The sequence below is a fragment of the Scyliorhinus canicula genome, chromosome 5 (assembly GCF_902713615.1).
Source record: "Scyliorhinus canicula chromosome 5, sScyCan1.1, whole genome shotgun sequence".
Classification (NCBI taxonomy): Eukaryota; Metazoa; Chordata; class Chondrichthyes; order Carcharhiniformes; family Scyliorhinidae; genus Scyliorhinus; species Scyliorhinus canicula.
Window position 1 is genome coordinate 117091386 of NC_052150.1, and position 23432 is coordinate 117114817.

The 23432-nt window shown below is 43.7% G+C and overlaps 1 protein-coding gene across 1 annotated transcript in view; it reads left to right on the forward strand.

Moving 5' to 3' along the window:
- Window positions 1-23432, forward strand: part of si:dkey-256h2.1 (uncharacterized protein LOC337520 homolog) — a 322407-nt gene that overhangs the window by 261036 nt on the left and 37939 nt on the right. Inside the window, exons 10-11 of the mRNA XM_038797529.1 lie at window positions 2103-2229; window positions 6933-7066. Of these exons, the coding sequence (XP_038653457.1) occupies window positions 2103-2229; window positions 6933-7066 (261 nt within the window). The remainder of the gene's footprint in view (window positions 1-2102; window positions 2230-6932; window positions 7067-23432) is intronic.

The following is a 23432-nucleotide window of genomic DNA, read 5'->3' on the forward strand; positions in this document are numbered from 1 at the left end:
ATCCTAGGCAAGTCTCCCAGAGCATCCTTTGAACAATATTTTGGCAATACCTGTAATTAGTTGGCCAATTTCATCTACTCCTGGTGGGGAGCCTGTCCCAATGGGTAATCACAGATTTGCTCCTCACGTTTTTTTTAAATCTAGAAAAACAGCTGCTAAAATAAGGGGAGCAATTTTCAGCTGTGCTGCCTGGGGAGTAATTTGGTGGAGTGCATCACCCCGTATAACCCCGCCCAGTTTTGTTTTGAAGACAGTAGGATGACAATTAGCTGGATATTACAATGCAGGAATGATTACTTGCCTAAATGGAAAATTTGCCTCCAAGGTTACCAAACAGAACTTGAAACTAGGAATGTCATATTATGTGGTTACTTTAAAATTCTGGAATAGAACCTTTAGGATTTACGATCTCTTTTATATCTTCCTTTCTAAATTAACAAACCTAGTTGTTGATATAGGACTGATGTGGAACGAAATGTGCTCAGTTCCAATCTTGCATATGTGCTGCCAAATTCATGAAAAGAAGTAAAATCACAGGCATAAAATTACATTTGCAAGCAAGAGTTGGTGTCTGTAATCTCTCATTACAGGATTGCAGTAATCCTAGTGAGAATTTTCTATTAGGAGCATCCAGAAATAGCAGGCTGGAAGGGTCTGTTTTAGAAGGGAATCTGACGGAGGCTAAATAAAATCTTCCAGGACTCACGACTGAAGTTTAGAATCCTCATTTCCAGTGTGGCTCACAGCTACACCCCACCCATGTCCAGTTCCACCTTGAGTTATCAGACATCCAGTATTGGGTGAGCAGTAATTTCATCCAATTAAATACTGCAATGGAAAGACTGAAGCGATTGTTTTCCTGTTGTAAATTCCATCCCCTAGCTACCAACTTCATTACTCTCCCTGACAACAGTTTGAGATTAAACCAGTCTGTTCCCACCCTTGGTGGCACATTTGTTTCTGAGATGAGCTTCCGATTTCATATTTTGACATCAAGAGCATCCTTTTCAGGAAACTCGTCTAACTTCACCCCATCTCAGGTCATCTGCCGCTGATACTCTCATCCATATCTTTGTTACCTGTACACTTGACTGTTTTAACAGATTCCTGGTTCACCTCCCACATTCTATCCTTTACAAACCTCAGGTCGTCCAAAACTTTCCTACCTATGTCTTAACTTGCGACAGGTCAAGTCCCGTTTCCCTATCACCTGTTTGCTGACCTACATTGGCTCCCTATCAAGCTGTGTCTCAGTTTTAAAATTCTCATCCTTATTTACATCCATGGCCTCACCCCTCCATAACTGTAATCAGCTTCACAGCTTCCCCCCCCCCCCCAAAGATATCTGCGCTCACTTAATTTTGTTGTTTTATGCATCCCAATGTTAATTGCTTTTCCATTAGTTGTCCGTGTCTTTATTGGCCTAAGCCCCAGCTCTTTGAATACCCTGCCTCTACCTTACTTTACTCCTTTTGGGTACTTCTTCATATCTATCTCTTTGGCCAAGCTTTTAGTCAGATGATCTAATATCTCTTTATGAGGCACAATTAGTTATCTAATGTACTTGTGAAGCATCTTGGGGCATTTTGTTATGTTAAAAGTGTTATTGTTGTTGCTAACATCCAGGCCATAGGTATACCTTGCTTTTTAACATTGGCAGTTCTTTATTTCAGGTTGTGAAAGATTCTGACACATGCTGCTTTACATTTCACTGTTCAAATGAGCTAATTCATCCTGATAGCTGAACTTCTTTATAGGTTGATATGATGCATGCTGCTTTTCTACAATCTGAATTAACCAGGCACTCATTGTAATGTTCCTTGAGTGGGTGTAAGAGTAATGCAGTGCTTTTGTAATGTATTTCAAGGAATGAAATCATATGATATGATATTAACAGACAAGCACCTAACAGTCTTATTGGAAATTATTTTGTTCTACATTTTAATAGATGAGTTACCCATTTATTAAAATTTTATATAAATCTATTAACAGATTATGTTGCATTAATGCAAAGTGAGAAAACTTGGTCTTAAAGAGGACAGGTTGTTTTTTAATTTTTGGCATTTCTAATGACTCATTTAGACATTTTAATTGTATTTCAGGTTGAATTATATGCTGTGATCACAGGCCATGGAAGTGATGAGAATGGCTGCGGAGAGTTCTGTGTCACTTCTCATCACTTTCTCATTAATGGCATATACAATAATTCAAGGATATTTGACAAGGCTGGTAAGAAAATTTGAAATTCTTGCAATATTTAGTTTTTATGGCTCAATAATTTAATGAAAGTTAAATTGAAACCATGTGGAATTCAAGTGATTTTTTTCTTTTGTAATCTTTTTATTGGCATTTCTCATTTATAAACAATTGTATATATATACCTCACATTTTTTTACCCGCGTTAATTTACTTTATAGTACAGAGAGGTTTGTTTTGTCTTTCATTTAATTGACTCGATATACATTTTGCCGCCCTCTGGATCGGTCTATAGTCCCTCCTCCTCCTCCTCTTCCCCCCTCTCTCTCTCTCTCTCTCTCTCTCTCGCTCTCTCTCCCTCTCTCTCTCTCTCTCTCTCCCCCCTCCCGGGTGCGCAGTCCTTTGGTTCCTTGTTTTTTTATTCTTAACTTACTCCTCGTTGCTGGCCTCAAACAGGTTCAGCAAAAGGACAGGAAATGAAACACCTCCAAATAAAACACTTCCTCTGCAAAGAAGCCGTAGGGTAACCCAGAGCCCCAGAAACCACACTGATAATAATAATAGTCGCTTATTGTCACAAGTAGGTTTCAGTGAAAAGCCCTTAGTCGCCACATGCCGGCACCTGTTCGGGGAGGCCGGTACCAGATATGAACCCGCGCTGCTGACATACGTCTGCATTACAAGCAGCTGTTTAGCCCATTGTGCTAAACCAGCCCCTACTAGAGGACCTGATAGGCACAAGCAGCAAGAAGGGGGCAGTATGTGGAAAATATACGGACAGTAACTGGACAGAGCTCGAACACCACTGGACGAGACCAGACAAAAATGGGAGTACGAACTGGGGACAGAGGTACGGTGGGGACTCTGGAGCGAAGCACTGAGCAGGGCCAACTCCACCTCGTCCTGTACAAGGCTAAGCCTTGGTTACTTCAGGGAACTGCATATTAGACTGTGAACAGCTGTCTCGCTCTAATATGCAGGTTTGCCAAAAAGTGATCCCGCCCACAATGGGCAGGCTTCACAATACGATGTCTTGCGAGATCACGGCGAGCCGGGTCGATCCTGGGAGCGGGGTCTCCCAGCATTTACCGGCCGTGTTGCACTGTGGCACACTGCTTTTTGGGGCAGCATGGCCGGTAGATCGCACCCATTATTTTTCATGCTTTTGTATAGTGTCATTTATATTGTGTCATTTCAGTTGACAAGGCTTAACCAGTGTGCAGAAAATCCAAGCTGTTTAGTTGCCCATGAATAGGAAACTTAATTCAAGTACACTCAGAATTTATTTTCCAGTGATCTTATGACATTACAGCATGTAGTTAGCTAGATTGAGGCCACTAATTGGGATATATAAGATGATAAAAAGGGGATTGGGTGGACGTAGGGCGGATCTTTCCCCTTGTTGGACATTCTAGAATGAGAGACCATAGTTTTAGGCTAAGATTTAAAACAGAAATGAGGAGGAATTACTTCACAGATTCACTTGTGAATCTGTGGAATTCTCTACCTCAGAGTGCAGTGGACGACGGAACACTAAACAGATTTAAGGAGGAGATAGATAGGATTTAACATTAGCAGAATGAAGGGTTATGGGGAGCGGGCAGGAAGTTGGCAATGAGGCCGAATTAGATCAGCCATGATCGTACTGAATGGCGGAGTAGGCTTAAGGGGCTAAATTGCCTACTCCTGCTCCCAGTTCTTATGTTCTTATGTAACTTGAGGAACACCTACAGTGATATCCTGGAACTAAAATGACTGATCTCCATCCACCACAACCTTCTTCCTTTGTGCTTGGTATGACTCCAACCAGTGAAGGGTTTTCCTCCAGTTCTCATTGAATCCAGTTTTATTCAGGCTCCTTGATGCCACAATTGGTCACATGCTGCCTTTATGTTAAGGGCAGTCACCCTGACCTTGCCTCTGGAATTGAGCTCTTTTGTCCATGTTTGAGCTAGGGTCAGAAACTGAGTGACCCCGGTGGAACCCAAACTGAGCGTCAGTGCGCAGTTTATTGCAAAGCAAGAGCCGCTTGATAGCACTGTTAATGACGCCTTCTATCACTTTACTGATAACCGAGAGAAGACTGATGGGGCAGTAATTGGCCGGGTTGGATTTCTTCTCCTTTTTGTGTACAGGACTTACCTGGTCGATTTTCCACATTGCCGAGTATATACCAGTGTTGTAGCTATACTGGAACAGCTGGGCTTGGGGTGCAGCAAGTTCTGGAGCACAAGTCTTCAGTACTATTGCCAGAATATTGTCACGGCCTTTGCAGTATCCAGTGCCTTCAACTGTTTCTTGATATCACGTGGAGTGAATTGAATTGTCCATGGGACACAGAGCCAACTCTTTTCCTCCACTGACATTCTACACATCCCATCACTTCAGCATTAATCCCAATCTAGTCTGCACATGTTCAACTTCAAATTTGCATTTAAAATAACATAGGATCAACTATTCACACAATTGTAAACTTATATTCATACTATAATTGTATCATTTATATACAAAATTATTATCTCTAAATTATATTCAATACTTTATTAAAATGTTTAAAATATTGAACATAACTCCGTATCTGGTCACTCATTTATCTTACCCTCATGTCTTTTGGTGCTGTTTCTCTCCATCCCTTCTTTTCTGTTTCTGACTTTCTTCTTCTTTAGCACTTTTTGCTTTGCATTATCCTTTTGCTTCTCAGTTTCTGATTTTTAATTTTTTTCTTTCAGATGGGAGTGTACTCATGTGGTAGGATAGATACAGTGAATTGTGGGGAAAATGTAGCCTTCAGCACTCACATCCCATCCTCTTCATTGCTAATGCTTCACTCTGTTGCTCTTATTGTATCACCACTGTTCACTTTCCCATTATTGTCTTCCCTTCCAAACTCTCCTATCATCTGTAACTTTTCCCCTTCAAGCGCCCTACTTAACCATTTTATCCTCCCATCACACAACTTGACCCTTAATCATAAGAACATAAGAACTAGGATCAGGAGTCGGCCATCTGGCCCCTCGAGCCTGCTCCGCCATTCAATTAGATCATGGCTGATCTTTTGTGGACTGAGCTCCACTTTTCGGCTCGAACACCATAACCCTTAATCCCTTTATTCTTCAAAAAACTATCTATCTTTGTCTTAAAAACATTTAATGAAGGAGCCTCAACTGCTTCACTGGGCAAGTAATTCCATAGATTCACAACCCTTTGGGTGAAGAAGTTCCTCTTAAACTCAGTCCTAAATCTACTTCCCCTTATTTTGAGGCTATGCCCCATAGTTCTGCTCTCACCCGCCAGTGGAAACAACCTACCCGCATCTATCCTATCTATTCCCTTCATAATTTTATATGTTTCTATAAGGTCCCCCTCATCCTTCTAAATTCCAATGAGTACAGTCCCAGTCTACTCAACCTCTCCTCGTAAACCAACCCCTTCAGCTCTGGGATTAACCTAGTGAATCTCCTCTGCACACCTTCCAGCGCCAGTTCGTCCTTTCTCAGGTAAGGAGTCCAAAACCGGACACAATACTCCAGGTGTGGCCTCACTAACACTTTATCCTCCTTCCATTCCCTCCACTTTGACTTGTCCACAAGGCAACCTCCTTCACCCTCAACTATCCTGTCCTGCCCTTCAACCTTATTTTCTATCCTGTCTTCACATATGCTTTGTTTGCTTTCAAAGTGCAACTTTAAAAAAAAAAATCAATTTAAATGAGAAAAGAAGCTACCTGCCTTACTTTCCAAATGTGTCTTTCTGTTTGTTTTTGATGTTTCTGTCACTGATGTTACAAATGTCCCATGGATGTATGCAGCATTGACCTTTTCCAACTGTCAGCAAAACATGGGTCATCTGATTAGTTGGCTTCAAAACTTGTGTGTCACCAAGTTTGACATCGTTAGCATTGATAGTATGTGTTAGAGCTCATTGACAGTCACTCATAATGAAACCCATACTCATCTACCCAGTTTAATATACAGTTGGCTAGATTTTCCTGTCTGCGGCTAAGGTTCAGTGTTGGCTGCTGACTCCCAGAATATTCAGCACTTACCTTGACAGAAGGCTGTAGAGAAAACTTCCTCTTACTGCAACAAGGCTTAGCATTGGGACAAACAGCAAAGTCTTCCAACGTGGTGTACTGCTGGTGAAGCCACGGCCACAGTAATATAGTGAGCTAAAGACACTCTCCTTGAGTTCACACTTCAGCTCACGGTACATTTTTGTTTTACAATTTTAACATTTTCAAACAGGACATTTTTAAAAAACAATTGTAAACTTTTAAATACCTTTAACTCCTCTTTTTACAATGTTAGTAACGTTGAGGAATGGGTGGAGTGGGGAATAATGGAGCCAGAGGAGCTACGGCTGCCAGGCAAGTTATAAAAACTATTTTTATTTACAATTAGCAATTGTCTGTTTATTTTGTGGATGGGGTCATAAACATTAGAAGGGCTGACTTTTTGGTTTACACCTGTAATTATCAGTGCAAGTTGAGGACAAATAAGCAAAATTTTGAATAAAAGGTCCCTGCCACTCGGTAACCTCTGGATCCCATTCAGGTGCAGTGCAACCTTCGGACTTCAGCATAAGTGATCTCACTGGAAGTTGGGATTCTGTTGGGTCCCTCAATCACGGTGATGAATTTCTCAGCATTCAATGCTGTATCAAAAGAAAACTCTGGGCCAATAGATAGTTTATACACAAAAGAACATAAACCTAAATTTCACCTTTATTCCACCCAGGTACTCCTTTCGGTTGTGCTAACAAGGTATTAGAAGGTGTGGTCCCGAATGAACATGGTACATGGTTGTATGGACGAAACGGCTGGTGCGATGGGCAGGATGTGGCACCATGGAGGAAAGATGTTACTGAGCAGGTAAATTTCACCTTATCACTTTGTCATTTTAAATTTATAAAGAAAAAGGGGGAGGAAAATCACTGGACGAGAAAAAAATTGTTAACAATTCAAATCCCTTGTACCTTTCTGGATTTAAATCTGATATGTAAAACTGGTCCAGTTAAAGAATGTTAGTCCCAATGGTCTAATGAAAAAAGTGGAAGCTGCCTGTATGTTTATATCATAGGGCACATCTTGTTTCCAATATACAAGAGAGCTTGGACACTTACAGTTTGGGCAGTTTACATAAGACTCTGTAAATGAAATATTTGGATTTTCTTAAACACAGAATGAAACTTAACACTTACTTGTTTTCATTAGGTGAGGCAAATTGAGATTTATCCTGGGTGCTAAGGAACAGATACAGGCTCATACTAATAAAATTGTAGAGAATCTTTAATCCAAATTCTAGCTGGATATTGGATCCTTTTTCCTCATTCATGAAATTTCCACCTCGAAAGAGGAGATTGACATAATTTTATGAAGTGAAGTAATACTGGGCACTTCCTTCCATAAAATAACCTTCTTAAGTAGTCAAGCAATTTTCCCCCACTTTGGAGCTTGTTCAGGGAAGTACTTTGTTCTTACAGATTGCCTCTGAAGTCCACATCTCTGTTCTCGTCAATGAAAACAGTCTCCTAAGTGGGGGAGTAATTGATCTTTATTTGACCTTGTTTCCCAGGGTTGCTAGCAGTGACACACACTAGCAACACTACTGCCTTCCACTGCATTCTGTGGGTCCCCTAGCTCAAAACCAAAATCTTAGATCGCATGTGCTGGAATGCAAACAGTTTCATCTTAACTGAAACTAAAATTAGTGGGTTTGGTGCTGTGAAAAGCCATGAGTATCTGATACTGCAGTGAGCAAAACGATACATTTTGCAACCACAGCCAGTTTAATGCAGCTGTAGCACTGGCAGATTTTACATCTGCGAGAGGAATTTGTAAAGAGTAGCCAATAATAGTGCTGAGAACCTATCAAGAACATTTGTGCAAATTGACACAGACGCAGGGGCAGCACGGTAGCACAAGTGGATAGCACAGTGGCTTCACAGCGCCAGGGTCCCAGGTTCGATTCCCCGCTGTGCGGAGTCTGCACGTTCTCCCCGTGTCTGCGTGGGTTTCCTCCGGGTGCTCCAGTTTCCTCCCACAGTACAATGACGTGAAGGTAGGTGGATTGGCCATGATAAATTGCCCTTAGTGACCAAAAAGGTTAGGAGGGGTTATTTGGTTATGGGGACAGGGTGGAAGTGAGGGCTTAAGTGGGTCGGTGCAGACTCGATGGGCCGAATGGCCTCCTTCTGCACTGTATGTTCTATGTTTAAACTTCACTTCAGGAAAATTGCATTGGGTACACTTCTTTTGACTTCTGGGCTAAATCAGACCAACGGTTGATGACTCTGGATCTGTACTCATTGGAGTTCAGAAGGTTTTTTAAAAAAAAATTCCAATTAAGGAGCAATTTAGCGTGGCTAATCCACATACTCTGCACATTTTTGGGTTGTGGGGGCGAAACCCACGCAGACACAGGGAGAATGTGCAAACTCCACACGGACAGTGACCCAGAGCCAGGATCAAACCTGGGACCTCAGCGCCGTGAGGCAGCTGTGCTAACCACTAGGCCACCGTGCTGCCCAGAGTTTAGAAAGTTGAGTGGGGATATTATTGAAACTTACAGGATACTGTGAGACCTGGATAGAGTGGATGTGGAGAGGATGTTTCCACTTGTAGGAAAAACTAGAACCAAAGGACACCACCTCAGACTAAAGGGACAATCCTTTAAAACAGAGATGAGGAGGAATTTCTTCAGCCAGAGGGTGATGAATCTGTGGAACTCTTTGCTGCAGAAGGCTGTGGAGACCAAATCACTGAGTGTCTTTAAGACAGAGATAAATATGTTCTTGATTAATAAGGGGATCAGGGGTTATGGGGAGAAGGCAGGAGAATGGGGATGTGAAAATGTCAGCCATGGTTGAATGGTGGAGCAGACTCGATGGCCGAGTGGCCTAATTCTGCTCCTATGTCTTATGGTCATATGGTCTAACGGGAAAATTCAGGCTTGGGTCTTCTATTAATTTTATTATGAAATTTGTATTCCTAAATAGAGGGTAGTATTTTAAAGGTGGTTAAAATTTAAAAGTAATTTTCCTCATTAATGAAAGAAAGGGCTGAATATTTGCATACCTGATGGGATTCCGTCACAAAAGCTGTAGGGTTTTAACTCCACAGTTGGTGAAGGACACAGGAGCAGTTAAGTCCTTGTCAAGGGAGGATGATCTTGAAGGTGAGGAAGGGGCTGATAATGTAAAGGTGAGGGACTAATGAAGGAATTGTTGGTTGCTGGGTTGATGACTAGGCTGCCAAACCTGGGTCTTATCAGATGCCTGGTAATGGGGACAATGGAGGCATTGAGGGAGGTCAGGAGCCTGGGTGGAGGGTACCCAAGGCCTCAGAGAGACATCAAAGGACTGGTGGAAAGGTCAGGTGCCTGAAATTGAGAGGCTCATGGTTGGGGGATTGGGATCTTGTAGTGGGAGGGGAATTCGAGGTTTGGGGTGGGGTGAAGTTTGGCGGTTTCGTGATGGACGGCAGGGAGGATTTTGGTTGGAGACATTGGAGGAAAATTCATGGGAGGAATGTTCAATCATGGAGGGACCTCAGACAGACACCTAGATCAAAGAGGTAAGTATAAAAGCATTCAGACCTGAAACTTCTCAGCTCTGGCTGGCCACGGCTTCGTAATAATAATAATCTTTACTGTCACAAGTAGGCTTACATTAACACTGCAATGAAGTTACTGCGAAAAACCCCTAGTCGCCACATTCTGGTGCCTGTTCGGTTACACAGGGAGAATTCAGAATGTCCAATTCACCTAACAGTCTTTTGGGACTTGTGGGAGGAAACCGGAGCACCCGGAGGAAACCCACTCAAGCACTGGGCGAACCTGCAGACTCCACACAGGCAGTGACCCAAACCAGGAATTGAACCTGGGATCCTGGAGCTGTGAAGCAACAGTGCTACCCACTGTGGTACCGTGCTGCCCATAAAGGGAGATAAAGCTTCCTTTGAGCCGGAAGAACCAGTGACCTAAGGATGTCCACTTTAATCATCTACAGTCCGCCGCTCTACCAGCTGAGCTATCGAAGGATAGGCATTATCTTATTTAAAACTTGAACCTGCCTCTCTAGAGCATCATCTACCCAGCTTCCAGCCTCAGTTAAAGCCAGAACTGGGCTGCTTGGAAACAACTTACCCTCTAACCTTTTCAGTAATATATTGCCAATTAGTTTAAGTGTGCAGATCCTTCAAATTCTTTTACGTGGCCACACACATGCAGTAACTTAAAAGAGGCCACAGGTGCGCAGAAGCATTTGCATGTGGCCACACTGCTTAGAGGGAGTATTGGTTTGCATGGATTCAATCAGGCAACAGATTTAACAGACTTTATCACCCCCATCCCTCCCAGTTATTTATCCAACCCTAGCTGACCTATTTTTATAGTTTAAAATGCTCTCCAAGGTTTTTGAAAACAGATAACTTCCTCATATAAATATACCAGTCCATACAAAATGTTTTATTCTCTATATGCAATCATAAAACATTGAAAATACTAAAAAGTTCAACTAAAATAATGGTCTACTGTATTTTCGTGCTGTGGCACAAAATAGCTGCTTGGTACAAATTCAAGCTACAGCTTTTAGATACCAAGAATTTGGCCACTGCATTCAGTAGCAATTTCTGTTCATTAAAATTCATAGTCTGTCTTACAGAGCATCTGTTGTAAAAATTTTTTTTACTATCCTACCTTTAATTTGTCACTTCCACCCTTGCTGTATATCACTAAACGTATTGAGTGCTTGTTATGCGGAATAAAAAAATTGTTTTGTGTTATCATCTCTAACCAACTGGGAATTGGATTGAATCATTTAAGGCGCAGAGGAACATCAGCTGAAGCCCCTGCTTTCTAACTTGAAATTCAAAATGCAGATAATTACAGGCTTTTATTTAGGTTATATTGTTTTCTATTTCTCTCTCATACACATGCACACGCACACGTGTATGCAAATACAATGGAATTTACTGCACCACCCTGTGAGCAAGCTGGGAGACAGGGTAGATAATAATGGGATGGAAAGGCTTAGGGTGGAGAATCCATTGTCTTCCCAATTGCCCCTGATGGGTGGGAAAGGACGAGGACAGCCTTCTAGGCCGGAAGCCATTTGAGGCTTTTAAGTTGCCAACTCAGGGCCTTATCCTACTGCTGCTGGTATTTTATCAGGGGCCATGTCGGCAAGCTGTCAGGTAAATTCTGACACATGCCTGTGGATTGGTCAGGATGGTCCTTCCTGCACAGTACCCTGTGTCCAAGAGAGGAACATGCTAGTGGGAAGACACGCCTGCCCTTTACATCAGCCCACATCCCCCGCCTCACCAGGTCTGCCCGATTGGCCTCAACAATTCCATCATTGTTGCAGAACTTCAGTGACCATTCACCTTCTTGTCTTATGGTAGTGGCCACCACTTCCAGTGGCGCTGGTGGCATCAGAGAGTTGCCAACCTGATTGACTGGCAGCTAACAAAGGTAGGAAGTTCCCCTGCAGGGCCCAGGAACCCTGACAGCAGGCAGAAGACTGCCAAATTGGGATTTAATCCCACTGGGGCTCCTGGAAAGAGCCACTGACGCAACAAATACATTCTGCCCATGTAATCAGAGGAATATTGCTGTGATTTTACAATAATATAGTAGTACTAGCACTTGAGTAGAACCCAGAGGACCTGAATACAGTGTTTCAGGAAGCTCACTGGCTTCACACTAGTGGTTAAAATCAGTGAACACATCTTCAAATGCCATATCTTAACTGCACTGCTTACCTCAAGCTCTGCCCAGCTCACTACATAATTTGTCGACCAATCTCAATCAATCAGGAACCCCACCTAACATTCATATGTTCCATAACACCATTACACATTTAGCATTGTTGCAAGTCTCACACCCACATCTCACAGCTTACCCACACTACAATTCAATGACAGCTACATCAACCAGACAAACTGCATGGCATTCACTCATGCATTTGTCTATAAAAGGGAAGGAAAGTACAAAGTGATGCGCAACTAAAGGCAACATGAGCTAGTTGGAAGCAAGCAAGCACACCTGCATGTCCTAGCCATTTTTGAGGAGATTGTGCTGGCCATTATTGCAATGGCCTTTGTTAAAACTATGCCCAGTGGCTGGACTGAAACCATTGACATTGGCCATGGCCATATTCTAATACTTCTTTGAAAAATGTTTTTATTGAAGTTTTTTTTACATATTATACACTATATAAGCAGTAAGGGTAATTGTGCCAATTACAATGGACATAGCCATTTCCTTTGTGACAATTCCCGCCCCCCCCCCCGCCCTTCACTCATTGCTTCAGGGTCCTTTCACGGGCCCTTCTCTGTACAGTGGGTAGTTATTTGTTATTTCCAAGTGGCCGTCATAATTTTAAATGTTTCGATAAGATCCCCCCTCATCCTTCTAAATTCCAACGAGTACAGTCCCAGTCTACTCAACCTCTCATAATCCAACCCCTTCAGATCTGGGATTAACCCAGTGAATCTCCTCTGCACACCCTCCAGTGCCAGTGCGTCCTTTCTCAAGTAAGGAGACCAAAACTGAAGTAACACCCTTATGAGTGGCCAAGTTGCAAATGGTGTGGGCACAAACCTCTTACTTTCTCACTTTCTTGCACCACATCTTTATCTTGTGCCTTTCTCCTTTCAAACACCCAAGAAATGAAACTAGTCAGGTAGTGGTGAGCAACATGAACATAGTAAAGATGAAGATGTGCCATCATTCAATTTCACACTTACAGCCACAGGTCAGATACTGAAACTGAGCATCATTTGGAGAATAACACAAAGGCATGTGAATCATTGAATCTTCGATCTGCAAGTCATTCATTCATCTCTCGTTGATATTGATTTTACTAAGCTATGATTGACAGCCTCCACACACATACACAGCTGTCAGCATTGCTCCATTCATCTTCCTTTGCGGGCGTGTAACTTTGAGTACTCTAACCCAATGTTTATAAACGTCAAGTTTTGATTGACAGGTCCTGGGACACTTCAAACATAATTAAGTGCTGTCAATTTTCACCTGACCACTTCAAAATCACTCAAACATGAAGGGAGGTGATTGGAGTGTGGGAGGGTGGTGCCTTCATTCAGGGGGTCTCTGGGGGGCTTCCTTTACTTAGGGGGGGTCTCTGTGAGGGGTCTGTTTATTTAGAAAGTCTACAGGGCGTCTCTTTATTTAGGGATCTCTGGGGATCCCTTTATTTCAAAGTTCTCTGGGGGATACGTTTTTCAGGGGGGTCCCTTTATTTAGGTGTGTCTGGAGGAGTCCCTTTATTTATGGCATTTCTTGGGGGGTCTCTGGGGATTCTGTTATTTAGGGGGTCTCTGGGGTCCATTTATTTAGGGGATCTCAGAGGGTGTCCCTTTATTTAGGGGTCTCGAGTGGGTAGAGTAAGAGGGTCACCCCCTACTTGGGTGGGATCCAGAAAATCTGAGGAGGGGAGGTTGAATTGCGTAGCGGGGGAGGGGTGGGGCTAAATTGTGATGCAGGCAGGGTGGCCAGCCACGGGACCTCGTTATCAGGCAGCCCGCTCAAAATGGCGGCCCAATAGCGGGATTCCCTAGAGACACCCTTACAATCCTCACTGTGTATATTTATGCATGGTGAAGGATTGAGAATCGCTTATTCATTTGCAAATCAGGTGCAATTCAGCTCTGATGGGCGAATAATCTTTCAACTAGAGAATTTCACCCGAAAACGTTGATAGCAATTGCCTGGACATTGATGGTGCTCGTGTGATTTCACGCTTAATGCACATGCAAAACGGGCAGGCAGACAATCCGTTTTATAATTGTCACCCAAGGGCAAGATAAGACAGGTCTGGAGCATTGCCGCTCTGAGTAGTGAGATATGTGATAGTTTGATGCTGGTTGTTTAATGAATCTTGATTGCATTGCCTATCATTTTTGCTTTATTACTTCATTGCTTCATTACATTAGTAGCCTTCATTTCAGGACTTATTTTTGTCTCCTAAGTCTACTGGAGGATTTATACCTTGTAAACCCTTCAGGTCACCAGACAGCCTTCTGTTTCTCTGGTACTGGGGATTGTTTACTCCACATGGATCAATTCTCGAAAACACTGAGCACTTGTAGAACCATAGCAACAGCCAGAGGAAATTATCCAGAACCTAACCTGTGAGTAGTTGCTGGTGCTTTTCCAAATTGCAGGTGTGGATCCTTCCTCAGAGGAAAAGAGTGGCTGAAGGGAGAGGAGGCCAGGTGTCTGCAGGCACCGGCCCAGGGAGCAACCAGGGAGGAGAGGTGCAGGCACAGAGGGTGCAGGGCCAGCAGGGTGACAGGGGCCACAGAAGACACCACTATTCTGCTGCCAGAGTCTACAGGCACTGTTCCAGCTACCTCAACATGTCTGAGGTCCGGTGCCAAAGGAGCTTCGCCTTTCCAGGGAGACTGTGAAAATGGAAGGAAAGTCGCCCTAGTCCCGAGGACCATAGGCTGCTCTCTCTTTTTGATTTAACCTGAGGGTCACCACATCTCAAGCAAGGGGCAAGGTTGAGAAGACATGGCTTGAAGGGGTCAGAGGAGGGCTTCGAGGTACAGTGGATGCCGTTTATGGCTATATTTGAGGAGCTGTTTATTGCGTGAGGGGGTGTGAAAATGGGGAAAAATATACAAACGGTATACGTTGTTGGATGTTAAGGCTGTGTTATTATGTTGAATATGGTTCATGGAGTTCATAGAATTTACAGTGCAGAAAGAGGCCATACGGCCCATCGAGTCTGCACCGGCTCGTGGAAAGAGCACCCCACCCAAGGTCAACACCTCCACCCTATCCCCACAACCCAGTAACCCCACCCAACACTAAGGGCAATTTTGGACTAAGGGCAATTTATCATGGCCAATCCACCTAACCTGCATATCTTTGGACTGTGGGAGGAAACCGGAGCACCCGGAGGAAACCCACGCACACACGGGGAGGATAAAATATCCAGAGTGAGACACAGCTAAGAGTGAGTTTGGGAATTTGAAGCTAGGTGGGAATTCGAAGCTGGGTTGGGAGGAGGTGCTTTTTATCCTTTGTAAGTGACTGGTAAGTAATTTTTCTTTTCATTGGTATATTTATTTATTTATTTTTTTGTTTTTCGAAACTGTAGTTGTATAAGTTATCTGAAGGTTTAAGACATGGCAGGAGAATCCAGACCCGTGTCATGCTCCTCGTGTGCGATGTGGGAGCTCAGGGACACATCCACTGTCCCTGGCTCCTTCACGTCCAAGAAGTGTGTCCAGTTGGAGCTCCTGTTGGACCGCTTGACGGCTCTGGAGCTGCGGATGGACTCGCTTTGGAGCATCCGCAATGCTGAGGACGTCGTGGATAGCACGTTTAGCGAGTTGGTCACACCGCAGGTGAAAATTACTGAGGGAGATAGAAAATGTGTGAGCAAAAGACAGAGCAAGAGTAGAAAGGCAGTGCAGGTGTCCCCTGCGGTCATCTCCCTCCTAAACAGATATACCGCTTTGGATACTGTTTAGGGAGATGGCTCACCCGGGGAAGGCAGCAGCAGCCAGGTTCATGGCACTGTTCATGGTTGCGCAGCAGGACAGGAAGAAGAATGGCAGGGCTATAGTGATCGGGGACTCAATCATTAGGGGAATGGTCAAGCGGTTATGAAACATGGTTAAAGGATGGTCAAGACTGGGAGTTAAATATCTGAGGGTATCAAACTATTCTGAAGGCCAGAGTGGATGGTAAGGGAGGTGGTGTAGCTCTGTTATTTAAGGATGACATCCAGGCAATAGTAAGGGATGACATCGGTGCTATGCAGGATAAGGTTGAATCCATTTGGGTGGAAATCAGGAATAGTAAGGCGGAAAAGTCATTGATAGGTGTAGTCTATAGACCACCAAATAGTAACATTATGGTGGGGCAGGCAATAAACAAAGAAATACCTGATGCATGTAAAAATGGTACAGCAGTTATCATGGGGGATTTTAATCTGCACGTCAATTGGTTTAACCAGGTCGGTCAAGGCAACCTTGAGGAGGAGTTTATAGAATGTATCCGCGATAGTTTCCTAGAACAGTATATAATGGAAATTACGAGGGAATAAGCGGTCCCAGATCTGGTCCTGTATAATGAGACAGGATTGATTCATGATCTCATAGTTAGGGATCGTCTCGGAAGGAGCGATCACAATATGGTGGAATTTAAAATACAGATGGAGGGTGAGAAGGTAAAATCAAACACTAGTGTTTTGTGCTTAAACAAAGGAGATTACAATGGGATGAGAGAAGAACTGGAAAGATAGACTTGGAGCAAAGACTTTATGGTGAAACAGTTGAGGAACAGTGGAGAACCTTCCAAGCGATTTTTCACAGTGCTCAGCAAAGGTTTATACCAACAAAAAAGAAGGACGGTAGAAAGAGGGAAAATCGACCATGGATATCTGAGGAAATAAGGAAATATTAAATTGAAGGAAAAAGTATACAAAGTGGCAAAGTTTAGTGGGAGACTAGAGGACTGGGAAATCTTTAGGGGACAACAGAAATCTACTAAAAAAAGCTATAAAGAAGAGTAAGATAGATTATGAGAGTAAACTTGCTCTGAATATAAAAACAGATAGTAAAAGTTTCTACAAATATATAAAACAAAAAAGAGTGGCTAAGGTAAATATTGGTCCTTTAGAGGATGAGAAGGGAGATTTAATATTGGGAGATGAGGAAATGGCTGAGGAACTGAACAGGTTTTTTGGGTCGGTCTTCACAGTGGAAGACACAAATAACATGCCAGTGGCTGGCAGATGATTGCTATCTCTAAGGAGGTAGTGATGGGCAAGCTAATGCGGCTAAAGGTAGACAAGTCTCCTGGCCCTGATGGAATGCATCCCAGAGTGCTAAAAGAGATGGCTAGGGAAATTGCAAATGCACTAGTGATAATTTACCAAAATTCACTAGACTCCGGGGTGGTCCCGGCGGATTGGAAATTAGCAAACGTGACACCACTGTTTAAAAAAGGAGGTAGGCAGAAAGCGGGTAATTATAGGCCAGTTAGCTTAACTTCGGTAGTAGGGAAGATGCTGGAATCTATCATCAAGGAAGAAATAGCGAGGCATCTTGATGGAAATTGTCCCATTGGGCAGACGCAGCATGGGTTCATAAAGGGCAGGTCGTGCCTAACTAATTTAGTGGAATCTTTTGAGGACATTACCAGTGCAGTAGATAACGGGGAGCCAATGGATGTGGTATATCTGGATTTCCAGAAAGCCTTTGAAAAGGTGCCACACAAAAGGTTGCTGCATGAGATAAAGACACATGGCATTAAGAGTAAAGTAGTAACATGGATAGAGGATTAGTTAATTAATACAAAGCAAAGAGTGGGGATTAATGGGTGTTTCTCTGGTTGGCAATCAGTAGCTAGTGGTGTCACTCAGGGGTCAGTGTTGGGCCCACAATTGTTCACAATTTACAGAGATGATTTGGAGTTGGGGACCAAGTTCAATGTGTCCAAGTTTGCAGACGACACTAAGATGAGTGGTAAAGCAAAAAGTGCAGAGGATACTGGAAGTCTGCAGAGGGATTTGGATAGGCTAAGTGAATGGGCTAGGGTCTGGCAGATGGAATACAATGTTGACAATTGTGAGGTTATCCATTTTGGTAGGAATAACAGCAAAAGGGACTATTATTTAAATGGTTAAATATTAAAACATGCTGCTGTGCAGAGAGACCTGGGTGTGCTAGTGCATGAGTCGCAAAAAGTTGGTTTACAGGCGCAACAGGTGATTAAGAAGGCAAATGGAATTTTGTCCTTCATTGCTAGAGGGATGGAGTTTAAGACTAGGGAGGTTATGCTGCAATTGTATAAGGTGTTAGTGAGGCCACACCTGAAGTATTGTGTTCAGTTTTGGTCTCCTTACCTGAGAAAGGACATACTGGCGCTGGAGGGTGTGCAGAGGAGATTCACTAGGTTAATCCCAGAGCTGAAGGGGTTGGATTACGAGGAGAGGTTGAGTAGACTGGGACTGTACTTGTTGGAATTTAGAAGGATGAGAGGGATCTTATAGAGACATATAAAATTATGACAGGAATAGATAGGATAGATGCGGGCAGGTTGTTTCCACTGACAGGTGAAAGCAGAACTAGGGGGCATAGCCTCAAAATAAGGGGAAGTAGATTTAGGACTGAGTTTAGAAGGAACGTCTTCACCCAAAGGGTCGTGAATCTATGGAATTCCTTGCCCAGTGAAGCAGTTGAGGCTTGAGGCTCGTTCATTAAATGTTTTTAAGATAAAGATAGATAGTTTTTTGAAGAATTAAGGGTTATGGTGTTCGGGCCACAAAAGATCAGCCATGATCTCATTGAATGACGGAGCAGGCTCGAGGGGCCAGATGGCCTACTCCTGCTCCTAGTTCTTATGCTCTTATCTTTTAAAATGTTCAGTGATGACGTCCTGTTTAAAGCACGGTTTTATGTCTTCCATCTTGTTCCTTGCTGAGATTCAGGGATGAGAATTTCTCCAAGAGAAACCTCCTGCTGAGAGCTCCGTTCCCTTACTTTCTTCTCCCTCTCCCAATTGTTCAGGCGGAGGGAACACATGGCTCTGCTGGGAGTACACGCTGGCCTATGTGCAGGGTGGCACTGACTGCAAGCACATCGCTTTGCAGGTGCCAAATATTAACTCTGCCCAACTGGAGACTAACTGCGGTTCGTTCTCCAAATCGTGCTGTCCCAAGAGGACTGCGTATTGGGACCAATTAGCTTGGACAGAAGCATTGAAGTCAGCAAAATCTCCTTGAGCACCTGCCGCACAACTTCTTTCAAACTTAAAACAGTCAGAGAAAGCACCAAAAACTTGTATAAACATGGCAACAGCCAGAAAATATCAAACAGCAACTAATTTGTAAGTAGTCGATGAAGTCGCAAAATTGCACTGGTGCAGTGGGGGCGGGGGGGTGGTCCTGCTGAATGCATGTTCAGTTATGTCAGTTGAAGATAAGGTGTTAGCTGAAATGTTGAGCTCCAAAATTGTGGTGACAGCATCAAATCATCATTGGCCGTTAATTAAAGTCATGATGTAACTCCTCTGCACACTTCGAGTGGATGTTCACTGTGCACATATGGGCACTCACTTCTGGCATCTGACATGATTAGCTCCTGCACATACATTTTGGAGCTCCAAAGACATTTGTGGTATACACAAATGGGCTCTTGAGTCAGTAAGTTACATAAATTATTTAAAATCAATAAAATGTCTTTCAAGTTAATGTGTTTGGTGAATACACAGTCCCAATCAATAATTTATTGTATGCCGCAAGAAAGCTAAGAAGCAACTGTTTAATAATGTAATATTTCCCAGATAATAGTTATATCGCTTCAGGATAGGAACTAGTGACGTAAAAAATATTTCTGGAATTGATTTATTTAATCTGAATTTTTTTGTCAAATAACAAAAGAACATTTATGAAATCAATATAGAGAATTGAGTGATGTGACCAAGAATTTACACCAATTGTCTATGAAATATAAAGGGCGCAATTCTCCGCACTCACGACGGTGCGGAGAATAGCGTGGCTCGTAAAATTTTACGGCCACGCTCGTCCGACGCCCTCCCGCTATTCTCCTCCCCCCCCCCCCCCCACGCCCGACTCTCGATACGAATCGTTGCCGCCGTTTTTTTACGGCCAGCAGCGATTCTCAGCTGTCCGATGGGCCGAGTTCCCAGCCCTTTACGGCTGTTTTTACGAACGGCAAACACACCTGGTCTGGCCGTTCGTAAAAACGGCCGTAAAGTCCCGATTTTTAAAACCATGGCACCGATTGGCACGGCAGTACCACGGCCGTGCCAAGGGTGCCATGGGCCCGCGATCGGTGGGCACCGATCGCGGGCAGCGGGTCCGATGCCCGCGCACTCTTTGTCCCTCCGCCGCCCCGCTGTATCACTTTGCGGGGCAGCTGAGGGGCATCCCGGCCCGCGCATGCGCTGGTTTCGCGCAAATGCGCAATGACGTCATCCGCGCATGCGCGGGTTGGAGTCGTCCAATCCGCGCATGCGCGGCTGACGTCATATGACGCGTCAGCCGGCGCAAACTCTGGCAAGCGGGCTTAACGAAATTCGTTAAGCCCGCGATGCCGGAGTTTACGGCGGCGGCATGCTAGCCCCGACCGGGGACCAGAATTGGTTCCCGGTCGGGGAGGGGGGGGGCTGGCGTCAAACCCGCCCGGATTTGACGCCAGCCTTACGATTTCTCCCCCTCTGGGAGAATCGCGCCCAAAGTATTTTGTTTTGCACCCATGTGAATTTAGCTAAATAAATAAATAGCCAGGGCAAGATATTGGACTTAATCCCATCCATGTTTTGGGTATTGTAAATGCCCTTAGAGCTCGAAAATGTATGTCACTGGCATGAATGGATCCATGTGTGGCGAATCACACCAGACTGCACCTCGGTACATTTGTTAGTGTGCCCCACAATGAACATCCACCAGATATATGCAGAACAGTCAGGTCATGATATCAGTCAGAGTGAAACAATGATTTGACGCTAGTGGAGCCACTTTGGAGCTCAACATTTTAGCCAGCACTCTCTTTAACTTAGTACAACTGAACACACATTCAGTACCAGGAAGGATCCGCACCTGTAATTTGGAAAGGCATTAGCAACTACCCAAGTTTGTTTCTGGTTAATTTCTTCTGGCTGTTGCTATGGTTCTACAAGTGCTCAGTGTTTTCTAGAATTGATCCATGTCACAAAGGTATGCAGGCAATGGTGTGGCAGGTGCTCAAGGACTTCTGCTGTCTTCAACGTTTCAGCACAAACCTAGGACTTGACTCCTCACTCTGCAACTGGATCCTTGACTTTCTGACCCACAGACCACAACCAGTAAGAATCAACAACGACACCTCCTCCACAATAGTCCTCAATACCGGGGCCCCGCAAGGCTGCGTATTTAGCCCCCTACTCTACTCCCTGTACACACATGATTGCGTGGCAAAATTTGGTTCCAACTCCATCTACAAGTTTGCTGACGATACGACCATTGTGGGCTGGATTTCGAATAACGACGAGTCGGAATACAGGAGGGAGATGAAATGAAAAAATGAAATGAAATGAAAATCGCTTTTTGTCACAAGTAGGCTTCAAATGAAGTTCCAGTGAAAAGCCCTTAGTTGCCACGTTCCAACGCCTGTTCGTGAGATAGAGAACCTAGTGGAGTGGTGCAGAGACAACAATCTCTCCCTCAATGCCAGCAAAACTAAAGAGCTGGTCATTGACTTCAGGAAGCAAAGTAATGTACACACCCCTGTCAGCATCAACGGGGCCGAGGTGGAGATGGTTAGCAGTTTCAAATTCCTAGGGATGCACATCTCCAAAAATCTGTCCTGGTCCACCTATGTCAAAGCTGCCACCAAGAAGCACAACAGCGCCTATACTTCCTCAGGAAACTAAGGAAATTCGGCATGTCCACATTAACTCTTTCCAACTTTTACAGATGCACCATTGAAAGCATCTTATCGGGCTGCATCACAGCGCTGCTCGGCCCAAAACCGCAGAAAGCTTCAGAGAGTCTCCCATCCATTGACTCCATCTACACCTCCCGCTGCCTGGGGAAAGCGGGCAGCATAATCAAAGACCCCTCCCACCCAGCTTACTCACTCTTCCAACTTTTTCCATCAGGCAGGAGAAACAGAAGTCTGAGAACACACAAACGAATTCAAAAACAGCTTCTTCCCCGCTGTTACCAGACTCCTAAGCGACTATCTTATGGACTGACCTCATTAACACTACACCCCTGTATGCTTCATCCGATGCCGGTGTTGTCTTATGCTTCTTTGTGTAGCATAAGCTGCTTCCTTGATGTATGCTTTGACAAAGGAAGGTCCAGACTTTGTAATGAGTTCAACGTGTTTATTGAACTATTAACACAGTTTTTAAATGAGTTTGACTCTCCTACTAATCTTAACTCAGTCTAACTAAACGAGTCTGCTCTAAGCCATGTGGTGGGTGTGATGCTTCTGATCTGCCCCGTCCTTCTCTCTAAGTGTTGCCTGTGGAAAGACGAAGAGCATGTGTGCCCTGTTCTTTTATAAATGGGTTGTGTAATGCCCCCTTGTGGTAGTGTCACCTCTGGGTGCCTTGACTGCCCCTTGGTCGAGTCCTATTCTGTGTGTTCATTAGCTGTATGTCTGCATGTCACGATGTCCCTGGTGCTCCCTCTAGTGTTTACTTAGTAGTAGTGTATTTACATTAACCCCTTGTGTATTTACAGTGATGCATATCACCACAGCCGGTGCTTATGTAGTTACATTGTGTACTTTCTGTTGTCCTATTATGTATTTTCTTTTATTTCCTTTTCATTTCATGTACTTAATGATCTGTTGAGCTGTTCGCAGAAAAATACTTTTCACTGTACCTCGGTATACGTGACAATAAACAAATCCAATCCAAGCCAAACCAGTTGATTCTGGATATGTTACAGTAACTTGCAATCTGTTTGGAATGCAGTATTACTTGGAGAATGAACAGAAGCCTCAAAGAGCATGCTGAAAAATGAGGTAGAGGTCATGGATAAGGGTTCTGGGTAGGAGGTCATATCTGCCCAGGATGTTCATGGAACAATTCTACTACTTGAACCTCAGCGAATAATAATAGCTGAGGCAGCACAGTATCCCTGTTTATAGAGTCATCAGACACAATAGAGTGGGAGATAAAAAAAGGAGGGGGAGTAGCACTAATGGTTAAAGAATCAATTCCAGTTGTAAGAAGGGATTATATACTAAAATGGGTCAACAAACGTTTCATGAGTTGACCTTAGAAATAAAAAAGTGGCAATCACACTATTGGGAGGAGACCACAGACCTCCAAATAGTGAAAGCGAGATAGAAGATTGAATATGCAGGAAAATTTCTGCCTATAAGAACAAGAGGGCAATAATAGTAGGAGACTTTAACTGTGCCAATATCAACCGGGATTCAAACAATATAAGGGGAATTGAGGGAGAAAAATTCATGCAGTGTGTTTGGGAAAATATTTTCAACCAATTAGTGACAAATCCAATGAGAGGAGATGCAATTCTAAACCTAGTCTTGGGAAACAAAGAAGGGCAAGTGGATGAAGTGATAGTTGGCAACCATATTGGGAATAGTGATCATAATTCAGTTAGATTCAGTAGAACAATGGAAAGGGACAGAGATAAAGGAGTAAACGTTTTGAACTGGGGAAAGGCTAATTTTGCAGAAATGAGAATGGACATGTTTGAGGTGG